The 21,147-nt window shown below is 42.9% G+C and overlaps 2 protein-coding genes across 2 annotated transcripts in view; both read right to left on the reverse strand.

Moving 5' to 3' along the window:
• The window catches only part of LOC117579135 (division abnormally delayed protein), a 68,826-nt gene extending 50,504 nt beyond the window's left edge, over window positions 1–18,322 (reverse strand). Inside the window, exon 1 of the mRNA XM_034264876.1 lies at window positions 17,209–18,322. Within this exon, the coding sequence (XP_034120767.1) occupies window positions 17,209–17,500 (292 nt within the window). The 5' untranslated portion in view covers window positions 17,501–18,322. The remainder of the gene's footprint in view (window positions 1–17,208) is intronic.
• On the reverse strand, window positions 6,358–8,887 carry LOC117579134 (nascent polypeptide-associated complex subunit alpha, muscle-specific form). Its single transcript, XM_034264875.1, has one exon. It carries the CDS (start codon window positions 8,853–8,855, stop codon window positions 6,432–6,434), a length of 2,424 nt encoding a protein of 807 aa, XP_034120766.1. The 5' UTR covers window positions 8,856–8,887; the 3' UTR covers window positions 6,358–6,431.
• Window positions 18,323–21,147: the final 2,825 nt, after the last annotated feature.

Here is a 21,147-nt window from a genome sequence, read left to right on the forward strand (position 1 = left end):
CACGCTGCTGCCTTTTCCACAGAAAAACAACTATTATGCATTTTCCCTTTGGGGAAAAACTCCTATTACCGGGAAACTTGTTCAATTCCATAAGTGCTCTTCTTGTAATACCTTTCTGAATTCCGAAAAGCTGCTTAAAATAAAGTTGTAAAGAGGCGGCATGCCACTTGAACGAACAAAGAAAATCTACAAGCGGCTTTTACTACTATTGTTGTTGTTGTTGTTGTTGTTGGGGCAGGTGTGTGTGTGTGTGTGTGTGTGTGTGTGTCAGGTGGCAGTAGGAGTTACTTCTTACTAATTGCTGCTTTGTTACCCTACTTTCTTGGCCATCAGGTTCCGGTGATTAAGTGTGTAAGCCGAAGCCGCCAAAAAGCTACACAGAGGCACGAACTGAACTATCCCGGACACTTGTTGCACGCTCTTTCCTTTTCCCTCTCTCTCTCTCTCTCTCTCTTAAGTAAGCTCAAAAATTGCTGCTGCAACTGCTGCAGTAATATTTCATCGCAATATCCTGCTTAGTGTTTTTTTTCCTCAATTAAAAGTTGTGAATTTCAAATTAAACGATGAAAGGAAGAGGAGAAGCCACACCTGCGTTGTAGCCGGATAAGTTGGTCAAACATTTGGTAGGAGACGGAGTCTGATGAGGGTAGGGAGTGGTCCCTGAAATGTATATAGAAACAAGAACCAGAACAAGGCTGGAAATTAATAAACAGCATTAAAATTTAACTACGAATCAGGGACTACGGCTAGGGCTATCCAGGCTCTGACCTGCAAGGCAATGAACCTCCTGATGGTGCCTCCTGATGAAGAGGGGAGGTAGCAGGACAAAGGTCAACATATATGTAAGTAGGTTGTACCTAAAGTTCCAGCTCGTGAATTGGTGGTACGAACATCTATTATGCACAGGCTGTTCGGAGGCATAGGCTCCTTGGATGTGGCACAGGGTGCACAGCAGCACAGGCATTACAGGGTAAAAGCACGACGGATGGTGCCTGGCTATTGTTTGCCAGTGCAAACTCGCATTATGCTAAAGTTCCGTCGTTCCCTTGTATTATTTCTCTTTATTTTTAAAGTTTTCTTTTATTTTTTTGTATTTTTGGACGGAACAGCCTCTTGACTCTCGGCTCCTCATGTGTGGAGTGAAAACTGGGTCGTCGCCGTGGTGTGGATCTGCTGCAGGAAGCCAAGAGAAGAGCTCCACGTGGAGCGTGAAAAATGCAATCAATTTTATTATTTTCCCCTCCCCCAACCAGGGGACTGCTGCTGCTGCTGCGGCTGCACACTTGGGCAAATCAGGCAGAACGGCAGTAGGACACAACCGGCAGGATGGCTGTATGGCAGGATGCATCCCAGCCATATTCGAGTATGTAGATGCGAATGGTGCGATTGGAGAGCCGACCCCAAGCGTCGGGTTTCCTGTTTAACACGTGAACGGGCTGGCAGGCAGGCAAGCAAACGGTCGGACGGGCTGGTGGGTGGAGTGTGGATGTGTGGATGTGTGTGGGAGTGCATCGAAACGGATGTGAGCCCAATAGGGTTTTTGCCAGCGTTATTATTTTGCACCGAAAGCTAATTCGATGGCAGAAAGATGCAGATCTTAAGACTTGTGGGCTTTAAGCCCTTAGGGGAAACTGAATTTCCACACAAAAAGAACTAGGCCAAAGGTGGAGTGCTGGCAAATGGGGAATATGTACCCTACAAAGTGAGACAAGATTAAGCAGTGAAGTGCACAATAAGCAACAGAGTCCATAAAAGGTAACAAAAAATAGGCAAAAAAGTGCCCAACCAAAGAGGAGCTTAGATTAGACCTAATGGAGGGAAAAAAGTGTTGCGAAAGTTAACTAAAAACCAAGCAAAAGTCACTTAAGAGTGGTATTAAAAACGAAACTTTAGCCAAAGTTAAGTTAAAGGTTAAGTGAGGATGAACTATGTACGTTACAAATGGTCGAGCACCAAAGGAAAACTAGACCTTAAGGTAAGGTTAATGAAAATACCAAAGCTCCAAGAAAACTAACGAAACCATAGCTAAATTTTAGTGTGCAGATTTAAGCAGAGTTTCTGCTGAAACTTCACGGCGTTTGGCAGGTTTTACACTCTTGTTCATTACATCTAAGTTGATATTAATCTGCTGCCACTCCCTTTAGGCCCATTACCACACCCTAATACACCATTTAACCTTTACAGAAATCACTCAATTGGAGACTGCTCTAATCGCTCAATAATTCTCAAGCTATTCACCTCCTACTATGACCCCTAGGACCCTCTGCTGAATGGGAACCCTAATTAACCATCGTTTTGTTAACCGTTACGTCAACGTTGGCCTTATCGATGGCCTGGGCATACACGACGTAACCAACCGCAAGAGGAACAAATGTAATATCGAGAAATAAAAGTACTACAAACAATAAAGAAACAACAACACAACGCATTATCAAAACAATAAACAATTGATGATATTTTACTTAAGATAGCAATAGCAACAAACCACAAAACAACAACAACAAAAGAGCAGGGAAATCAATAAAGCACACACACCCACACAACAGTAAAAGAAACACACAGAAAAGTAGGAGAGCAGAAGAGAGGAAAGGATAGGATAGGAGCAGGGCAACAACAACACTGTGACAAATAAATAAAAATTGCTTTATTTATTAAGCATTAAACAATAAATGGGATTATTTTTGATCATTCGCAAACGCATGGACATTTTTGTTTACAGAGGAACTCCCCCTCTCTACTCCTTCCTTATGGAACAGAGTCGAATGGAGTGGAAGGACGGAATGGTTTGAGAAAACAATAAAGGAAGAGAGACTGCCCCCTACCACCCACACAGTCCAAGTGTGAGAATAATAACAAATTCAAATAATTCAAATAAGCAGGATAAGGAGGTATGAAAGAGATGGAGGACAAAGTGGGGGGAAACTCGGAGCAGGACAACGATGAAGAGCTGCAAAGATAAATAAATGCAAATCATTTTTTTTCCTCTTGTGTTTCCTTATTGTTTCTCATGGACCCACCATCCAATACCCAGTAATCGTTTGTTATAGAGGGTACATGGTAACATATTTAACCCAGGAACGTATTCGCGTACAGGACATTGCCACATTCGAGACCATTCTCACTTCTCCCTTCTGCAATGGAGTGTTTAGCTTTAGCTTTAGGATTTTCGGGGATGCTTACAGCCTACATCAGCACGGCGGCGGACATTACAGAAAGTGCTTGTTGAAATGGAGGATGGTCGCTTGAGTGGGGGCACAAGGATAATGTCTGGGGGATGGGATAGATGAATGGCTGGTTGAATGGATGCGGATGCGGATGCGGCGACCTACTACACCTCTAAGTAGCCAATCCAACTCATTTAAATGGAACATTTCGCTCCTCTCCATCTCCATTTTCCGCTCCCCAAACAATACATTTCACGTTGCTGATTTCGGCACAAATTTGTAACTGTCACTTTGCATTACCTTTTTTTTCCATACGGCCATTTTCCATTTCTGGCCAGAGGAGTCCGGCCTGGCTTAGAGTGGGACAAACGGAGTGAATGAGTGAGTGTTTGTGGGGGAAAAAAGGCGGAATGAAAAAGGTAGCCAAAAGTTTTGCAAGTGACAAATAGATTTAAATTTGAAAATACTTTTCTGTTACTGTTGTTGTTCTAGGGAACGGTATGGGAGCGTTAGAGGGTCTGTAGATGTCGCTGCGTGAATGCAAAGCTCTATTGACAGCGGTCGTAAATCTTTGTAAAAGTCCCTCCCTGCCTGGCAAACCCATGTCAGAGGGTTAAGGACTGAAGGACTGAAGGACTGAAGCACTAAAGGGCGGGGTAGGGCGTGAAAATGTGTGTGGTACAAACATGGAAAATCAGTTTTCAAGTTGTGCTTCGATTAGAGCAGGGTTAAAGTTTAAACCCCATTGCAGAAACCCCGAGCAAGGGTCATAGACGAGTGATTTTGATCGCTAAGGAACGGAAAGTGCTTTCAAACACACAGAAATCTATCACCGTCAGATACGATAGACACTGATAACTATAAATAGTCGCCACACAAGTACACATATATTACTTTATGCTAGATTTCGCGTGTAATCTATTTATTCATAATAAGTGCTCCACAAAATTGTTATCATGCGAGCGTCATGGTCTTTTTTTATTCACCCAAAAAAAGGTAATATTTATTCCAATTTCCTAGAGAAAGTATTTCCAATTGAATTTCCCATTTTGGCTACATTTTATAGCAGTTTTTGTTGCGAAATTTCATTACCAAGTATTTTTATGCTATAATTAATCTATTTTCGTTTGGGGAAATGACCAAACCAAACCAAACTAAACCAAACCAACTGAACCGAGTGATTCGCAATGATCTCATCTCATGTTTGTGCCAAGTATTTCCATCTGTGTTTACATTGTCTTTTAGAATGGTTTTTCAAACGTATTCCATACCATTCCGTGAGATTTGGATTTCGTAATTTCCACAGAAAGAACAGAAATTATAAGGAAGGGCACACACAGACAGACAGACAGAGGGAACGGCCAGAATTGCATTTACAAATTATCATTCTAATGAGTGCCCACACCCCGGTGTGCCTGTGCTCACCCTTTGAAATGCCTGCAGCATGGGGCATGGAGCATGCGGCAATTATAGCGCCGCTTCAACCGAAACCGTTGTTGCTGCTTCTGCTGCTGCTACTGCTGCTGCAGTAATTGTGGCCCACAATTCGCTGGAAAAAGTGCTAGCACTTGGCCTTTGCGTGTTTTGGCCAATTGGCATGCTGGAGTGTGAGTGGGTTCCGGGGGGCGGTGGTTGGAATTCCGAACTTATGAATGGAATTTGAAGTCACTGGATGGCATGGCGGCGACAACTAGGCCGCTGCGCTGCTCCTTCGAAGGTTGATCTACTTTTCGTCTGTCTCTGTCTCTTGTTACTCTCTGTCTCTCCAGTTCCTTTGCTACCTTTACCCTGTTCCCCACTCTGCTTTTGCATGGGGTGTCAGCTTCACAAGTTGGAGTCTTTTTTGCAATGAATGGAGTGGGTTAGAGAGGGAGGGGTGATAAAATGAAACTGAAAACCAGTTTACAACAAAAATACCTGACTTTTGTTTCACATACAGGGAAGTTTATCTTCGGGCAGCGGTCCTACCCCACTCCCTTCCCCCTCTCCTGTTCTCTTGCTCGCCTTCGCAGTGGCCTGCCTTTTATCAAAATTCTTTGAAATGCATTCACACACACACACACACACATGCACTCGGGGCTCTCTGAGTTTGTCTCTCTCTTTTACCCACACAAAATTAAATGTTTTTATTTTCACTGGTTCTCTTTTTTTTAATTTTTATATTCTTTGACTCTTTGGCTGATTCTGTGGCATTTTCTTCTACCGCTTACTCTTTTCACTCGCTCGCTCGCCCGCTCCACTGAGCAGCAGCAGCCAGCAGCCACGAAGAACGAAGGAGCGCCACCGCCCCTGCACTGCACTGTTACTACCCAGTAATTGGTAGGGTATACAGGGATACTTATGGGAGAGTATTTGAGGTTCTTATTGTGACCTTTAAGATTTCAAAGAAGTTCCTTTTAAATTTCCCAAGAAATATTACTCTCAAATTAATAAATATAATAATAATAATAAAAAAGTATTACTTTAATATCCAATAGCAAAATTTGTCCAGAAATATTAATTTCCCTTCAGTCTTGCTTATTTTTTGAGTGTTAAATTACTAAAGGGTATTCTTTTAGTCTAAATATTGGAGCCCTGACTTGCTCCAACTTGTTTTTGGTTTGCTTAGGAGTTGGTTCATGGCTTTTGAAACGCAGTCGACTCCCAGCGTACAAGAGTTTGAGTTTTGGAGTGTGCGGTGGTTCTGAACTGCAGACCGGACTCTGAGCATGCATGTAAAAATGCAACGTAACCTGCAACTGGGTGGGAGGGGGCAGAGCCCTTGCAACAGCTCTCAGAGACTGGCTGACTCTGGGACACTCTGACTTTGACTTTGACTGTGGGTTCTGGTACTGGCACTAGCACTGGTTATGGGTTCTGTTTCTGGTTCTGGCTGTTAGACTGGCTGGCTGGCTCTGCTCGCTGTATGTGAATTTAGTTGAAGTTGCCACAGGGAGTGGTGTGTGGCAGCCTGCTGTGGCAGGAGACATCGTGAATGTGTGGTCTATCTGCTGATTTTCAGCTCTGCGGCTTGCTCTCTCTCAGAATGTCTCTTTCACACTGTTTGGGGGGGGCGGAGTGAGTCGGTGTTCTTCTGTGATGTTTGCTGCCTGCCGCACGTTGCATGAATGGGGTCACAGGATGCGTATAACCACTGGCAAGTGTGGTCTACAGTGTGTGTCCCTGTGTGTGCTAATGAAAGAATGGTCTCCTCTTTCATGCAATAATTTTAATTAAATTTCCCAAACTGTTTAGAGAAGATTTGGAATTACGCTAGGATCTTCCCGGTTACTGGAGATTATTTATCAACGCCTTTGTGTACTCCGAGCACTTTGCTTTACCGCCCAGATCGACGGTCCTCACATTATCATCCTTGATGGTCTTCACAATCGCCTTCTCGATGGCATCCGCATGAGAGTGCAACTCAACGTAGTGCAGCAGCATCACCGTGGAGAGCAGCAGGGCCGTGGGATTGGCCAGATCCTTGCCAGCAATGTCCGGGGCCGTGCCATGGACAGACTCAAAGATGGCCCCAGAGGTGCCTATATTCCCAGACGGCGTCAGACCCAATCCACCGATGAGACCGGCACATGTATCGGAGATGATATCGCCGTAGAGATTCGGTAGGATGAGGACATCGAATCGCTTGGGATCCTCCACAATCTTCAGGCAGACTGTCTTGAGGGTCACCTCCTCGTACTTGATGCCCCCTGCTTTCAGCTCCTTCTCGTACTTCTTGGCGATCTCCCGCGTGCATCGGATGAACAGTCCGTCGGACATTCGCATATTGTTTACCTCATGGACGGCCGTGATCTGCTTCCGCTTCATGTCGAGCGCATACTTGAAGCAGTACTCGGCCACCCGCATGGAGGCGTCCCGCGTGATCAGCTTGATGCTCTGCACCACCCCATTGACGAGGGTGTGCTCCAGCCCCGAGTACTCCCCCTCGGTGTTCTCCCGAATGGTCACCACATCCACATCCCCGTAGACCGTCTCCACTCCAGGCAGCGACTTGCATGGCCGGATATTGGCGTACAGATTGAAAAGCTGCCGCAGCGTGAGGTTCAAGGAGCGGAAACCCGTGCCCACGGGCGTCATCAGGGGTCCCTTGAGACCCACTTTCGTGCGATTCATGCTCTCAATCACCGCATCGGGTATCATCGTCTGTCCCCTGCTGTTTATCACGGGCGTTACGTCCACAGGCTCAAAGATCAGAGGCGCCTTCACCGCATCGAGTACTTCCAGAACGGCCATGGAGATTTCCGGTCCAATGCCATCGCCAGGCATCAGCGTGATGAGGCGTGGACCCTTGGAGCCCTTTCCCGTTGGCGGCGGCGGAGTCTTCGTGCCGCCACTGCCTCCGCTCTTCGCTGATCCTCCATTGCCTGCACTCTTCTTTGATCCACCTTTGTCAACTCCTGCTCCACCTGTTGGTGCTATGGTGGTGGGTTTTTTTGGTGTTCCATCGCCTGGGGACTTTCCAGGGCTTCCAGTGGGTGGAGGAGTGGAAGGCGGTGGCAGCGGTCCCGCCGCATTTTCTTCCTTTTTCGGACCAGCAGGGGCAGGAGCTAAAGCAGGAGGAGATGCATCCTTTCCCGTTGGTTTTTTGGGTGCTGGCTTACATGGCGGTGGTTCTGGTTTGGTTGCAGCTTTATCCGGTGGTGTAGCTCTCTTTGGTGGGAATAAGGGACCTTTTGGCTGTGGCATAGGTGGACCATAAGGACCCGTCGGTTTTTTTGGCGGTGTAGTGTATGCTCGTGTTCCCTTTGGTGGTTTCCCTTCTGCAACGCCGCTTCCTCCTGCCGGAGTGGAACCAGGGGGAGACACTATCGATGGTTTCGAAGTAGTGGAAGCCGGTTCTGGCCTTGGAGCTCCTATACACGCCTCACTAGAGACAGTCGATGGCATAGAGAGTGACAAGGGATGAGTTTTCGTCGGTCCTGCGTTTACTCTGGCTCCTGGACTATCAGGGACTTCTTTTCGTGGTGATTTCTCCACCGTTGATTCTTCTTTTAGTGTCTGCTCCATTTCTGTTCGTAAATCATAAGATATTTCTCCTTCGTATGCGGCAGGGGGAACAGTCGGCGCATCTGCTGATAGTTTGGTGGCGATTTCTGCATCTTTTGCTTCTGCTGCATCTCTTGTCTTTGAAGTTTCAGTAGATTGCTCTTCCGCTGCTTCAAGATGAGTCCTCTCCGGGCTGGATAGTGACTCGGAAAGGCCTTCTGCTGAAAATTCGGTTGGTGCCTCCACAGGTGTTTCAGGCTCAATCACTGGCATAGACGGCAATCCTGAGGGTGCGAGTCGTTCGGCTTTCGGCGGTCTGGCAACCGATTCTACGCCCGGAGTCACTGGGAAACCTCTTGCATTGGATCCTCTTCTTGGTCCAGTCGGTGGAGCATCAGATGGTGGGGCTCCTTCTTCACCTGCTCCCGAATTAATCGAGCAATTTGCAATCGCTCTACCAAAATGTCTTCGAAATGACAGGAGAAATCCAAATTTTGGCCAACTCACGGACGAAGTTTTCTTTGATTTTGGGTAACTTTTATTTGGCACCATGCGTGTCAGGTATAGTTTAAAATCAGGCGGAGACCTTGCGCTCTTAGAGTAGTTCATGGCTGCAAAAATCACCTGCCGGCGTCGCGGTTGCAACCAGAGGGCAGTGGAATGTCCACAAAGGCGTGCGCCGAACCACAATTGACGCGTGGACATCCTTTAGTGCGAAATTTAGATTCAACAAGAGGCCGAGAAAGAAATTGTGTTATACAAAAATTTCCCAAAACATAGACGGAAAAGTCGCAGAGTTCCTTGAAATTGTTGATGAAAAATTCATTTGTAGGCCAAGAACAGCCAGCAAGTGGCTGAAGTCAAACACTTTGCCAAAAACCTAGCGATTCTGCGTCCACTTCCAGTTGCAATTTGCATAGCTTTTAGGCCAAGTCTTTCGTCTATCTTTTTGAGCAATCTGCAAAGGGGATGTGGGTGGGGCAAGCGGCTCTTTTATTTCTGGCGACTGGCACCGCGCGTCAGAAAGAAATAAAACTTTCACAGCCAAAAACACGCGACAAAGAACGAGGACAGCGGCAATGACTGAGAAGAAGGATAAAGAGGCGGTGGCAACCCAAAAGAAAGGGTTATTTTCATTCATTCATTCTGCAGTCTGAAAATGGGATGCCAATTGCAATTTGGCATGAAATGATGAGACATTTGTGTTTAGAAGGTATACCCACTAACTTGAGACAAAGAATATCTTTAGACAGGAGAAACATTAGAACAAAACAATTTCCATCCCTTTTGACGACTGCTTTTTGCATACTGACTGCTAAATAGAGCCTACCCTCTCCTTATAGGGTATCAAAACACTGCAAACGACAGCCAGCACTTCTATATGGTTCAGTTCAGTTTTTTGGTTTGTTTATTTTTATTTTTTTTAAACCTAATTAAATTACTTTTTTGCCTGCAATTTCATTTTCCAAAATTTGTTTGCTTTGAAGGTCGGAGAATTCCTCTGTAGCACCCACTCCCCGCTCCTGCACCACCACCAACATTGGCTTTAATTGAAAAAGTTTCATTTTGAAGCACACCTCCCCCTTGGCTCTTTCTACTGGGAAATGGAAAATGATTTAATATGAACATTTCTGTCATGTATTTAATTAGAGAAGAGTGCGCCGCCACTGCCTGACTCTGTTTCCCAGTCAACGAAATTAGCAATCAAATTATGTGCTGAGAGGAAACCCAGGAACCGAAGCCCCTTTTATGGTTTTTTGGGGCACACCTGCCGCAGCCGACGTGTGCTTGTGTGTGTGTGTGGTGGCCACGCCTCTAAACGCCCACCGTCACGCTGTTGTCATTCCTCTATGTGTTTCTTTTTGTTTTTGGCATAATCATATTTCAACGGATTAGCATAATTTTAACCGAAAGTTATATATGTTTGTATAATAATGAAAAGTGAATGGCTGTTCTGCTGACATGATGGCGGGGCAGGGCATCGGGTTGCAGACAGCAAGCAGTCGGTCGCTCCCCTTCGCCAGTTGTTTGCATTATTAAATTTTTCCTACTGCTAAAACCCCCCCCCGATGTGCTCACATTTATATTCATATTTGTGGCGTAGGGGGGATTCGCTTTTTTTGGTGGCATTTTTGCCTTTGTTTCTAAATGATTGATGATCACTAAGCTTAACCCCACAAAAACGCGATATTATAATTCATGGTGTGGGTCGTATAGCCATGCTGTCTCGATGGACCTAGGAACTTACCCACCAACTACAGTGTAGATATGCATGTACCCGATATCTAACTGTGTGCTGAACAAATATAAACATATAGTAGATACGATAGATAGCAAGCAGCCATGGGGCTATTCCATTGTTGCGTTTTTATTTTCTTTGAATACACACCTGCAAATGGAAAAAAAGCAAATAGATACAAGGAATTAGTTAATTAGCAAGTAAGTATGGGGATATTTAAGTATAGTGTGGAGGAAATTATAGACCCAACATTAGCTTAGGGTTAGGGTTATTTTTATTGTAAATATTTCTATTGGAATTCGAAAGCAAGAATCATGAATGGAACCGGATGGCCTTAGAGTTCATTTGCCAGCGTAAACCCACGAAAACATCACAGAAATCCATTAAAAATCGAGAGCCTATTCTGTAAGTTCGCTTTTGGGTTTTCTAGGAAAAATCTTGATTCGAACCATCGCTTTGAGTGATGCCAAATTCACATTTAACACTTTTTATTGTTGTTGTTGCTGTTTGCATTTACTTCTAAGTTTGTTAGCTTTTCAGCTTTGTGTGCAAGAAAAAAAACACAACTTGAAACTGGACAAAAATCCAAAAGCTCAAAGTCAATAAACTGTATAAATCGTACACAAAAAAACACAGCAACAAAAACATAAATAGAAACACGAATAAAGAACCGGACAAATAGAGGACCCACCGCATGAAAGAGAGCGTAAAGTAATGGAAGTCAAAGTCAAATACACCAAAAAAAAATTAAATAAATACAACATGTGCAGAAATACAATATCAAGAAAGAAAGTCTCTGGCTTCGGGGTGTTGAAACATTTAATGCCTTTTGACTGACAGACTCCCACAATACTCTTGGTAATTGCTCGCCCATTGGAGATTATTCCTTACTAAGAAATATATTTGGATTAATATAGAAAACATCCTATTGCACCTGTTGATGGCTGCTAAAGTTAACTGAAAGTTTCACCTAATTGAAAATACTTTTTCACAAATATTTTGAAGTATTTTATCCAAAATAAATGAAAAATCATTCTTAATAGATTCAGAAAGTATACAGAGCAGCCCAAAAAGTTTAAAAGCCTTCTGAAAGGGTATTAAAAAGCAAAAAGCTTACGCAAATCCAACAGGAAAAAACCCAAACAGAAGAAGAAATCAAAGTGCCTTTTGGTCATTTTTATTTTTTGCTCCAAACTCCAAAACAACAAAAGAAATCATTCACACACATGAATCTGTATGGATATTTATTGTTAGTGTTGTTGTTACGATAACAAGACAAGACCCCCGCCAACGCCATACTCGTATTAGCCCGGCTTTCATGGCATTTAACAGAAAAAAAGGAGAACACAAAAAAATAACAAAAAGATAAAAAGGCGAGCAAAAGCCAATTTGCTCGCCTTTTGGCTGCAAGATGGAAGGCTTTTCACTCTGTTTCTTGTCTCCCTCCTTGACCCTCTCTATCTATAGATATTGTATCTCGTCATAAAGTGATTTATGGGATTTAGGTGCAAATAATTGATTTATGCCTCCTCGACTTCAGACCGACCTCCATTGCGGCATGTAAATATGAGAAGTTTTGTTGATATAAAACGGCGGAGACTCCTTAAGAAAGGAAAAGGGGACCGCGAGTAGCTATATCTTACAGCAATTGGATAAATATTTAGCTAGGCCGACTGATAAGTGGATAAGAAACATTCAACGTACAGGTGGAAGCCTAACGAGAACTATTATCTATAGGGTGAAAAGTAGAGAGATCATGTGTATGTATCTACCAGTTGTTTATGCTTCTGGAAGGTTTAATGTACTTTGAGTTATAAAATAAAAGCTTTAATGATATCAAATGCACTCTTAGAACCCGTATCTGTGGATTTAGGGACCGTCTCTTAGGCCCAGAGTTTTCGGAAGCAAATATATTTACTTAAACATCATTTTATAGGTGGACAACCATTCAGTAAGTACTGTCTACTTCTAAAAATAGTTCCAAGCCCAACCAACAAAAAAAAATACCCATAATTCCCATAGTTAAATCACCTTTTCTGTTCGTGGATTCCCCCACTAATCGCATTACAGACAGATCCATAACTAACGCCACTCGGAGCGGAAATGCCGAACTATTTAGTTATGTATCTATGTATCTGTATCTTCTATGTGCTATGTGTGCTCTGTGTTTGCCCCCCGACCCCACATTTGGCCCCCATTCTGTGCACACTTCACTAGGCATTAACCTTTACCTTTTTCCGTGAACATAACAATCCAGAAACCGAAAGAAAAACGAAAGAACTCTGGCATCCATGAATCAAACAAAAAAAAAGAACAACAACACAAAAATGAAAGAATCCACGGCGACGGTTGTATCTTAAAAAGCACTCCATACGCCAAACCATACCTGTGTATCTGTATCTGTGTATCTTTCGAGTGTGTGTTCATTGGAAAACAACGATTACGCGGCACAAAAGACATGGACAAACAATGAAGAGTAGAAGAGATGATGGAGAACCCAAAACAGAAGAACAGAAAAGAAGTAAGTCGTCGGCAAATTATGCTTTGACTGTGTGGCATCCCACATCCACTGTGGCTGAGACTGCTGCTGCTGTTGCTGTTGCAACATCATTGCATAAGCAGCACACAAACGTTTTTGACCATTGAAAATCGGTCAAAAAGTAGTGGAAAATCGTATCCCCCTAGATACAAATACAATTGCTGCTTGTCTGCACTTTTGTTTGTTTTTGTGTTTGATGAATTCACTTGTAAAATGTTTAAAAATAGCAGGTACATAAGCCTGAGATACAAATATATCTGTCTACCTGTGCACGCTTGCCTTCTGGCTGTAGATACAAATTTTACACATTTTATGGCTGTATAGATACAATAGGCTAGATATTTAATTGAAGCAATTTTCTTGGGCTGCCTCTCGATGGATATCTTATCGGAGACGATCGTTCTTATCGGTGGATTGTTTCTCATTCTTATCGAGTGCCCCCTCCTTCTCCTGCTGCTCGTTAGAGCCATGTCCGAGAGCGGAAAAGGCCAACAAGTTGACAACTTCCTTTTGATACTCTTAATTGCCAGCGACCACTTTGTATCTTGTTTCACATTAAATGAACGCAAAACAACCTCCCAAAAAAAAAACAACAACAAAACAGGTTCAAAGCATGAATGAATTTAAGATACATTCAGACATCATACAAATGTCACTTGTGGTCACTTCTCAGAAATAATTTACGGTTCTACTGAATGAAGGAAGCACCTGAGAAATGAATGAGAGTTGTACTAGAACCCTAAAATATAGCTATAAAAGTCGAATCTGTACAACCAACAGATGTATCCGCTAAAAAATCAACCCATTGAGGGAATGACATCATTTCGTACCGAAATTAAAGCTGAAATTTAAAGAACGAACCGATCCAATAAACGCACCAATTGCCTGCTGCTGCTTGCCTCTTATATTGAGGTCAAAAAGTGTAAAAAAACACAAAAAAGCAAACATTCATAAAGTAGCTGAAAAATCCCATACAAAGGCAAGATTTTGTTGTATCTTTTGGTTTGGTTTCGTGTGAGATCGATGGGTGCACAAGGCGTTCAAGCACTCTGCAGATCGTGGGCGTCGTTAATTTTAATTGAAACTAATTAGCGCAAATATAAAAAAAGATGTGCTTAAAATGCGGCAAATGGTTTCGGTTTTTTGTGGAGAGTGGGCATGTTGTAATGACTGGCATGCGGATGGAAAATATTTGCCATAAATTCGAATAGAAACAACAAACAAATGCTGCCTTTCAGCGCAAAGTATCTTTTGGAGCACATAATCAATTGTTTGGTTGGGGGTTTCAAAGGGGAAGAATGCGTGTATCTTTTGTGGAACCAAAGTTCATTTCAATAAAAGGTTTTTTCAAACAAAAGCGTAGATTGAGTTTGATTTTTAGAAATTCATGCAGACGATTGGCAATAAATTAGTTATTCATTTTGATGACTGATTGAATGAATTCATGAATTCAATATGGTTTCAATATTAATTTCATGTCGCTATATATATTTTTAATATTTTTATAAATATTTCAATGTTTTTTCTTTAAATGAAAATATTTCTAAGACGCGTTTACTTTTACGAACAATATTTTCCTGTGTTAAGTTTACTTTTAAGAAACGTTAACAGACACAAACCCCTGCCTTTGCCATTCTTTATTCTAAGTAATGCCTATCACACCCAATTAATCCCCTCTAATGAACCCCCCACTCGTGCTCTACGCCTATCAGTATCTATTCATTCAGAACTTTTCCCCCCAAATGGATCTGTGCGTGGGAAAAGTGTAAATGGGAAATGGGAAATGGTAGCGAGAATCCAAGTGTAAACGAAGCAGAAAACCTTATTTCCAACTATTAAAACGCAACGAGTGCAGCGACTGGACGCAAAGAGCATTTGTAAACTACTTAAAACCCATTCGTAATTCGTAATTAGTTTTTGCCCAAGTCTCTTTGAGTTCAGTTCAGTCCCGTCTCGAGTCTCAAATCAATTAAGTTTTTCGTCTGTCTGGGAGTTTAATTGATCGCCAGTGAAATGGAGAGGGAGAGAGAGAGAAAAAACCAGCAATTAAACTCCAACTAGAAAAAGAACTCCAAGTTAATTGATGAATGGAGAAGATACGAGTGCAGCTTAAAGAAGTGCCCCCCAAAAACTGCTACCAAATAAGAGTATCTATAAACTCTTTTAATTATCTCACAGATACCTTAGTGCGTGTATCTTTAGCTCTGGTTTAAGCGAAACAAGAAACAAGTTTTTCACTTTACGATCCTACGGTCTGAGCATTGGTTTTTTAGCTACCACTTTTGATGGATTTCCACTGCTTCCAAATGTCATTGAAACTTTTAATTGGCATTCGTTCATTCAGAGATCCCATAGATACTCTCTATGGGTATCTTTCCGCCCAGAAGATAGTCAAAGGAAGTGGCTTCGAAATCTGCAAACCAAAGGAAAAACTCTGTCAGTCAGCTTCCATCGTCGTTTCCTACTCTATTTGCACTTTTCACTTATCTATACGCAGACACACACATCACGTACATGTGCATACATATGTAGCTGTAGATACGGCGGTATCTCATAGTTTGCTCTAATTTTATGTTGAGTTGCGAGTTGCTTAAATATTTAGTAACAAGACGACATACACACAGAGGTAGAGATACAGGTACAGATACGCAGAGATATAGCTACAGCTATATGATTAGATACTGTAGCTCCACATGCTACACGGTACTTCCTGTTGGGGCCAACGTCTCGTGTTAATGTTAATTTTAATGTGGAGCTGGGTTCTGCATCTATTTCGAGTCTTTTGTTTATTCGGAGCCCAAGATACAACTCAATTAGCAGTCGGGGGATGCGCGCAATTAAATTAAAATTGAATTTTATGGAGGAGCGCCTTCGTGCCTCTTGGAGGAGGCACCTCTGCCTCTACCTGGAGGTGGAGGTGGAGGTGGAGGAGGAGGAGTGCGTGTGCACACACAACATTTATCGTATGCATGACACTCGACATGAGATTAGCATCACAAACAGCACATAAAAAAGTGTAACGCAAACACACAGCAAACAGACAAAAAAGAGATATATAGAGAGATGCCAGATACAGATACATAAATAAAGTAAAACTATGTAAACAGTAAATAAATGTCGAAAGCAACAGCCACAAGGCACAGATACAGCCATAAAGATACACGTACTCGTACGCAAGTACTCTAGGTGCGGTGCGGATCGAAGATACATACAAATGTTTGTAGTTGACGACGGCATAGCCTACCACCAGAGGCATTAGCCAAATTGAATTCTTTCCAAATTCCACTTGTATCTTTCACAGCCATGCGGGCGGCAGTAGAGACAGATACTCTGTCTACCTGCGTGCATGTTTGTGTGTGTGTGTGAGACAAGAACTCTTCTCAGATACAGGTATGAAACGAGGGAAAACTTGCAACATCATTTCCCCTTCCCTTCCGCCCTTTTACTTTTGTAAGTCTCCGCTACAGATACATTTGTATCTCACGGGCTTGTGTGTGCGTGCAGGTGTTGTAATTGTGCGTAAAGACCAAGTCAAGGTCGGTTAATCAATAATAATTATTTTTCACTCAATTACACGCCACACAGCTCACCAGAGAGTAGCTCCGCAGTGCCAGTTTCAGTTTCTGTGTGTGCATTGGCATTCCTCGCATACAGATACGGGGATACTCTGGCTACTCAGATGTTTATACATTTTTTGCTCTTCTCTTTATTTTCGGTTGTTTTAGATCTTATCTTTTTGTTTTGTTTTGTTTGGTTTTTGGGTTTTATTTTTGACTTTGCATAAACACAAAATTATGCCATCGACCGAGTATCTCTGCATCTTATGGATGTATCTCCACCGATATATCTTTGCTTATAAATATACGGCACAGCCTTCACACAGTTTTGTTTTTTTTTTGGTTTCTTTAGATGCGTGCCACTTGATACCACGGGTGCACCCTCCGCCTCTTGAGAGAAATCAGAATAACAAATGACGCCACCATCACAGTCCATAACACCAGCAACTATATCTGAATCTTTGTATCAGGCACCAAAAACTTTGTCCGATGTGTTGCTCAATGCTCTTCTATTTGCTAAACGGCCAGCTGGGGCCACTCGGTCTATAGAAACACAAGGGTAATTGCAGTTGCAGGACGCCAAAACTTTGGTTTACAAGTGCCTTTACTTGATTGGAGAACTTACGATTGGGTCAGACAGCAACAATCTCTACCAGATATTAACAAGTTTTACATACATATTCCCTTATTTGGATTTCATTGAATGGGGTGGGTAAGGCTTACCTTTTTCATTATGGACTCCACTCGAATGAATGTCGATGGACTCGAAATACCCCTTGACGGCCTCACACTGCTGCTGCGCTGTATCCTTGGCGCGCGAGTCCCGCTGCAGGCGTCGCCGGTGGTGCGTAGCGGCACTGTGCTGATGCTGGTGCTGATGCTCGCCCCCGGTGGCACTCAAATGCTTGCCGCTGACGAGACCCACAATGCTGCCACAGAGTAGGGTAAAGAGCAGGAGCTGCGTCACACAGATGCTCCTTCTGGAAGATGTTCCTGTCGCTATCGCTGCCGCCATATTGAGATGTGGATGCTGTTTTTTTCTTGTTTCGTATGGATGGAAGAGCTTTTCTCTTTTCCTTTTGCACTGCTCTGCGCTCAAAGGGTGGGGGACAGACAGACAGGGGAAAGCCACGTGAAGAGAGAGAGCGTAACGTTTGCAACAAACAGCTGTTTTCCCCACTAATACACTCTCACAAATTGCCGGCTAACACACACACACAACCGTACAAGCACAGCACGCACACACCGACACGAGCACAAACAAAACACGCGTGAGGGCAATAAAAGAAGAGACGACCAAAAGTGGGCGATTCGAGCGGGGGGCTACAAGTTTCTCTCTGCTGCCGGCGCTGAGGTCTCGAAAAAGTTTGCAAAAAATTATACGCGTTACTAGTGTTGTTTTTGTAGCTCTTACTTTGTTTCAACTGTTAGGATTCTGTATTAAATTTTCAAAATTCACTCAAACATCTTTCATGACATAACCGTTTATATATGTACATATATTTATATGATCTAAATAGCACTCCGATTACTATACTGATATGCGATCAATTTGCGTTTGCTGCTGCTCTTACTTTGTTTCTGCGTTTTTGCCTTTGTTTTATTGCATTTGGCGAAAATAGATTTCCCGTAGTGCCCTCGGGGCGACGGACTGCACTTGCATTATTTATATAGCGTCGTGATATGGGGTCTGGCAGCGATTTCTACGGATCGAATTTGCGTACTGCGCGCAACCAACCAGCAGTCTAGCCTCGACGAGTATTCGAAAAAATTACGCCAAATCGTACGCGGGAACACAAACGGTCAATTTTCCGCAACACGAAACACGTCCGAACCGAGCGATGGAAAAAACCGATATACCATATGTAAGAGAGTTTTCTGGATTGGCAAGAGCACTTATCGATAGATACGAAATTAACCCACTGAAGCCCCCTCTATATAAACAGTTGAACAGCATTAGTTGAGTTGTGGAATATAATACTGTTTGTTGATGCTTCAAGTAGCTCCGTTTTTTCTCTTTGCTTGCAAACAAATATTACCATGATATACTTCACATGAACTGCACTAGAATTATTCAAGTTCTATCGTATGCGTGGGTAAATTGCATGTACCCGCTGGGCGACAAGGGGCTAATCGTTCTCTCGCCATGGCCGGTAAACAATTTGCTCGATTTTAGTTTTCTTTTTAATGTAACTAGCAAGCAAAGACTCTCAGCACGGAAAATACAATTTTGTCAGATAGATTAATCAATTTTAAAGAAAACTGTTTAATTTTAAAGGTTTGCATTTTTGTGGATTTCCAATAAAATTAGGTTTTAAGAGAAAACGTTGACAAAAAATGTGTGTATGAATGAAATGTTGCGCCATTTAACCACTTGTTGCTAGTCATGCGCTAGTATGGACACTTGTGTACCTTATTGTCTTTGATTGAGGTTAAAATTCAGTTATTCCAAGCAGCTTTTATAAGTTTCTTTATGTTAGATTTATATATTTTTAGCCTGTTAATTGGTGTTCAGAAGACACTGAGTAGCTCCAACAGTTTTTGGAACCTGATATTACAAACATTTTCCCTAGTCGTTAGTATCTTCTTCCCCAAGGGTAGCAGAATGTTGCTTCTTTCGTGGCCATGTTGCTCATCATTGTTGCTCATGCCACGGCCACATGTTGCAGGTCCATCCAAATGCAAAATATTGCCAACGGTAAAAAACGTTTGGATTAAATTGAGCCGATTCCCAACGAAAAATAGAGCTCTCCTTGCACGGGGAACCTACTTTGCACCGTGGGCCGTGGCGAAATGGAAAGTTGTGGAAATTGAGTGCGAACTGTTCAGCGTCACCATGTAAATACAGAATCAAAACATTCAAATTCAATGGCCAATCTCGTTTTACAAATAAGAATACAATATTTCCTTATCACTCACCGGGCTTCAATCCGACCTTCCTTTGTAATGAATCATCTAAATACCTTTAAATATTTATTGAAATTCCTACATTTCCCCTGTCGATCGTTGCAATTTGAATATTCGAAGAAAATCAATCAGTTCCACTGCCAAGCAACCACCGCCCTCTGCCCCGTCGAATGGGTGATCGCCTCTCCGGTTCGACTGCTGCTCCAGCTCCCGCTCCCTTTAATCAGTGCCGCTGGAAAAAGAATTTGCATGTTCGCTCTTAATTTTCGGTTGGAATGGGTTCTAATTTTATTTCGCATTCCATTTAAGATCGGTTTAATGAACTCGTCGGAGCCACTCTCTCTCTCTCTCTTTCTTTTACTCTGAGGAACTGTTATTTCACACCTTTCCCCGTAGGGAGAAAGAGAGACAGAGTGTGTCTGGGGCAGGGAGAGACTGCACGTGGCGTTGCTTGCTGCAGCGGTGCGGTGCGGCAGGTCTGAGCCCTGCACGACTCTTTTTTTGCATGGAACTTTCACTCATTCGAGGCAACACCAACACCACCCCCCCGGGTGCTGTTAAATACCTGAGCCTCTTTGCCTCACTCTCTCCCTGCCTCTCCAACTGCGCCGAGCTATCTATTTCTTCATTAACTAGCCATGTGGTATGAAGGAGGGGGCAGGGGTCAGCGGACTTCATGGTGGTCAGACTTCCAGCTGAGCGGCAAACGTCCGCCCTCATTTGGCCTTGTTCTCCTCTCTGTCTGTCTATGGATCTTTGTTTCTATATCTCTGCTGATATGTTCATCACGAAGTGGATCGGATCACTCTTCCAAGGGAATGGAATCCTATTCAAATTGGTAAGCAGCAGCAGTGAAGGGAAAGGGAGGAGAGGACCCCCCAAAAACAGCAAAAAAAAAAGTGAGTCATGCGAGGCGGAAACAACAGTTCCACCAAAAACGAAACGAAAAACAAAAGCAAGAGCAAGGGAAAAAGGTAAAGGTAAAGTCGAAAATTAAACACCACACCACATCGTTTAGATAAAGTTATAAATTATAAGGCAGGAACGATCGGTGGTGTTCGATGAGAGGAGAGCCCCATTCTCCATTCCCGACACAACAACAACAACAAAATCAAAACAGTTGACTCAGCAGCTGTGGTCGAAGTGCTGGATACCCTTGCACGAAGCTTTATAGGTAATATCGATTTAATAATTCGATTTTATTTTTAAACTTTCAAACCATAGATCTGGCATTTATCAGCTTTTAGTGGGAGTATCTTTAGAAATATACAAATATTAATACAAATCATCATACTCCACCCTCTCTAGGGAGTAACAACACCGAAACGAAGACCCTTTTAGTAGCCTTGTCTTTGTCTCTCTTTGGATCCACAGGTAAGACACTCCGCACACCAGCTCCCGCTCTGAGAGAGTGTGTGTGAAAGATGAAATTAAACGAATTTAGGCAAACGGCATCTATAAATTATAAGAGTGCTAAAGAGAGACAAAGAGGGGATACAGTTTTTTCTGTTGTTTCCCCCCTCCGATATGTTATGAGTGCAATCCCTGGCCTGGTCCTGTTTTGGTTGTTTTTTTTTTGGTTGGAGCCAACTCAAATTTCGTTTAAACGCTTGATTTAGTGCAAGCAAAAATATGGCCAAATGTTTGTGTTTGTGTGTATTTGAGCACATTCCACAAGCGACAGCGTTTTGCACTTGAAATCCTTAAAGCCAGAGCGGGAGAGAGCCAGAGAGTGAGAGAGAGGCGAACATAACC

This window comes from Drosophila guanche, unplaced genomic scaffold, assembly GCF_900245975.1.
Source record: "Drosophila guanche unplaced genomic scaffold, DGUA_6, whole genome shotgun sequence".
In the NCBI taxonomy this organism is placed as follows: Eukaryota; Metazoa; Arthropoda; class Insecta; order Diptera; family Drosophilidae; genus Drosophila; species Drosophila guanche.

What these genes read in the sequence shown, in the direction of transcription:
- LOC117579134 (XM_034264875.1), bottom strand. Translation starts at nt 8,855, where the DNA reads ATGTCCACGCGTCAATTGTGGTTCGGCGCACGCCTTTGTGGACATTCC.